The sequence below is a fragment of the Apium graveolens genome, chromosome 10, assembly GCF_009905375.1.
Source record: "Apium graveolens cultivar Ventura chromosome 10, ASM990537v1, whole genome shotgun sequence".
Lineage (NCBI taxonomy): Eukaryota > Viridiplantae > Streptophyta > Magnoliopsida > Apiales > Apiaceae > Apium > Apium graveolens.
Genome location: NC_133656.1, coordinates 94,899,165 through 94,902,983, shown reverse-complemented (window position 1 = coordinate 94,902,983; position 3,819 = coordinate 94,899,165). Strand labels below are relative to the sequence as shown.

General features: G+C 29.6%; 1 protein-coding gene across 1 annotated transcript; it reads right to left on the bottom strand.

Moving 5' to 3' along the window:
* Nucleotides 1-1,345: 1,345 nt before the first annotated feature.
* Nucleotides 1,346-2,406, bottom strand: LOC141689594 (uncharacterized). The gene is made up of 3 exons (XM_074493940.1): nt 2,255-2,406; nt 1,865-1,932; nt 1,346-1,645 (listed from the first exon to the last, which is right to left on the bottom strand). The coding sequence occupies exons 1-3, from the start codon at nt 2,354-2,356 to the stop codon at nt 1,351-1,353; spliced, it is 465 nt and encodes a 154-aa protein (XP_074350041.1). The 5' UTR covers nt 2,357-2,406; the 3' UTR covers nt 1,346-1,350.
* Between the last annotated feature and the right edge of the window lie 1,413 nt (nt 2,407-3,819).

Sequence of the window (3,819 nt, the reverse complement as noted above, 5' to 3'; positions counted from 1 at the left end):
AGTATGTTTACCAGTTAATATTATGCTGATAAACTTAGTCAATCCTAAAGGGTTTTTTGATCAGGACAAAAGTTGAATCAAATGCAATGACCTAACTTGTTTTAGTCTTTCTCTTAAACGTCTTAGTTAATCAAAAAAGTTTCCAACGACTAAAGCTTTACAAATTCGGACAAGTCAGATTGATATATATATATATATATCAAGGTAACTTTGTTTGAGTTCTTTCCCTTAAAAATTTGGTTTTTTATTCCAAAAGGGAGTTTTCATTGAGGCTCTCCCAACTATTACATGTTCAATTGAAATAACATTTAAGAGCATTGATCAATATTTCAGGACAAGTAAGATCGCATGACTTGTCTAATGTGCATCCAACTTAGATTATCAATATTAGACAACTTGTTTATGAGGATGCCCCCATCATTATTCTAGGATGACATCGATATATTTTTAGTAATGATAGATAATAGAAAGTGTACATTTTTTAATAACATGTTTAATAGCATATCATGTTTATCTATGATTTGCTGCTTTATTTTTAGGTCTCTAGTCATGTCAAAAAATTGGCATGAACTTCTTAATCATCTCATATTTTACTCTCACTCTCTCTAATAACAACCATGCACCAAAGATTCAAAAAATATTTTTTCTTTCTCAATAACTAAAAAAATATTTTCTTTATAATTCTTAAAATCAAAGATCAAGAGAACATACCAAAAATTTATTTATTAACAAATACAAAAAACACTATAAATAATTTTACAAACATAATATAAATATATTACTGGGAGGATATTAATATGTAGACATAAAAATGAACTGGCATTCTGGTAAAAAAATTACAAACCGAATGAAAGGTAATGAGTCTAACAATCATTTACTTTCTAATTATTTATAAAAGTTGATTGTAGCTTAAAAATGGCACTACATATTTTGATAGAGAAAGTGTATACTCTGACTTGTTCGGGCCACATAACGCTTCAACAGAGCATCAACACATTAACTTGTGCTTGTTGGTTACTTTATTGGCATGATGCATACGTATATATATTGATCCCCTTATGTAGTTTTACATGGTCATGTAGGTAGGAAAAGCGAAAAATAGAACTAAAAATCAGGGACTAATAGATAACATAGTAAATATGCTGGATTAATTCAATAAAAACAGTAAAATATGCATATTTCATAGTCAAACTGCAGAATTGAACCAAAACATCACAAAAAAATATGCAGGTTGCATAGGAATACAACGATTTATAAAATACAAACTGATCACATAGTACAAAATGTATTTTATTGTAAAAATTAAAATGCACTAGAAGCAGAAGAAACAATAAAATTCGCATGTTCGGTTTAACATTTAGAAATATCACCTGCAAGTAGTGATTTCATTGACCTCTCCTTCAGAGGTTTCTCATCGTCATCATCGCGGTCCCCCTTTTTATCAACAATGCACCCCATTCCAAGTTCTGTACAACATCTCTCAGTGGCACCTCTCCTCTTTTTTCGATGCTTTTGGCCATATCCTGCATAGTAGTAATATATATCATCATCACACTTTACACCTGTTTTTTGTATCTGAGGCCTAAGATCTCGTTGTTGCTTCACCACTTTCTTCGTACTCGGAGCAGGTTCAGTAGGAATAATTCTACATACAAATGAAAATACAAATTTTTCCTATTAGATGCACAAGAAATTAAATTCTTGGGTCGAATTGTTCCACCATTATTGCAAAAGCCTTCCACATGTACCGTATGTAAAATTCAATTTAATAGGTAAAAATGTACAAACCCTAAATTTTTTTTCATGATAAATGAACACAGATTGCCGTAAAGCTTATAATTAAATCCTACAAAAAATTTGTTACCTCATTCGTTCCCAAGAAGCTTTTTGACGGGTCCCGTCTCGGCAAAATTTGTCATTTGCTTCAATTATCTGCAAAACATTTGACCGAAATCATAATTTTTCCAAACACAAATCCATATATATCTTTTCTTTAAAAACTAAAACAAGAGCGGCAAATCAATTTAATTTGTTCAATAATTTTAAATCTATGAGGTCGACCGAGGAATTCTTTATACTTATAGAGTTACAAACAATGGTTTCCGATGAAACCCCAAACAAAAATAAGAAAAATGCAGCAAAACTAATCAGGGTTGCAAGGCATAAAACCAAATGGGGATGGGATGTGCATATACATCTAGCAATTATCTAACACTCACTTCTAGATAAAAAATAGAAGTAGAACTGTATTCACCTGCAGATCTTCAGATAACTCTGATGAACTTAACACATCCCATGGATTTTGATTTAGGGCACAAATTACGCACTTGTGTAAAAGGTTCTTGTGAATCCTCATCCTGAAGGGAACAATAAGCGCACGGTGAATGTATTATGAAGAGATAGAGAAATTATTAAGTTCGGCGGAAGTAATATGCAGAAATAATATATGTTTTACTTATATTATACCCATCTAGTATCCGACACGGGTGTTCGGTTAGATATAGTGTGCATGTATGTATAAATCAGGTTTTCTGTCCAACCACATTTTTCGGGGAATGTCTGTGTGCAAAATAAATTATTAAACTATGGAATTACTTTTAATGTACTAATGGAAAGATTATCTACTACTAATTCTCTTTTTTAAGGAAATATAATCTATACTAAATTATTACATGATTTACTAGTTTTGATAAATTTCCTAAATATATTCTTTAAAATTTTCTAAAAATGCTAGAAAAATACATTTTTTATATTATAATTGCATACAAGTTATTTTAAACGTAATCATATATTTAAATTTGAGCCAAAAAAATTGTGAAAATAATTTAACTTGCAAAACTTTTTCATTTTTGCGAGGTTATAATAAGAAAGGGTCCAAAATTATCTTCAACCTATAATAAATTGCTCACTCGCGGCCCATAATTTACAATATGTTCCGATTTTTCACCAAGGCCCATGATACAAAACTTTTTGTCAACTCGTAGTTACTCACTTGGGCTCATTATTCACGACATGTCTTTATTTGTCACTATGGCCCATATTGCACATTCCTAAATTTTTATTAGTGTACCATAATTCACAACCAGATATATGAACGGGTACAAATAATGCGATTACAATATTAAATGATATATAAGCCGATTTAAAATTCAATTCCTCTATAATGTAGGACATAGCAATTTCTCATCAATGTGCATAATATTTAGTTTATATATTTCTCCTAAACAATTCTCATATTGAAGAAAAAAATGTATCTCAATTAATCAAATTTCAAAAAGTGTAATAATCCATGTAAAATCGAGTCTCCAATTAATTATTCATGCATATCTTAAAACAACACATATTTCATGAACTTCTTATCTACTTCGATAAACTTTTTATTTCAAGTTTTTTTTCCCTCCTAAGAATGAGAATTACAATCAAGAATGTCATAATCCTAACAATAAAAAAAGAAAACTTAGCTATAGTGACGTTTTGTTTTAATAATAAGTTGAGTCATAAAGTCTTAGAGAAGACAAAGTTATTCTTAAAAATTATCATCTCTTAGACTACTACGTTGGTATGTCGTAATGTATCTCATAAGATAAAATAGTGACTAAACATCTTAGTTTATTACGGTTATGCTTAATAACAACAAACAACCCAGTTCTCTCATAAATTATACAACTCCATATGTGAAAATGTACGTGAGGTAGAAAAAAGAGGTCAAGAGAATAAAAAATATCTTAAGTATATGTTAATTTTAGGATTTTTCATAATATATATATAGCCTCATAATATAATCCAAACTTTAACAACATTAAGTTTTGTTCAATATTT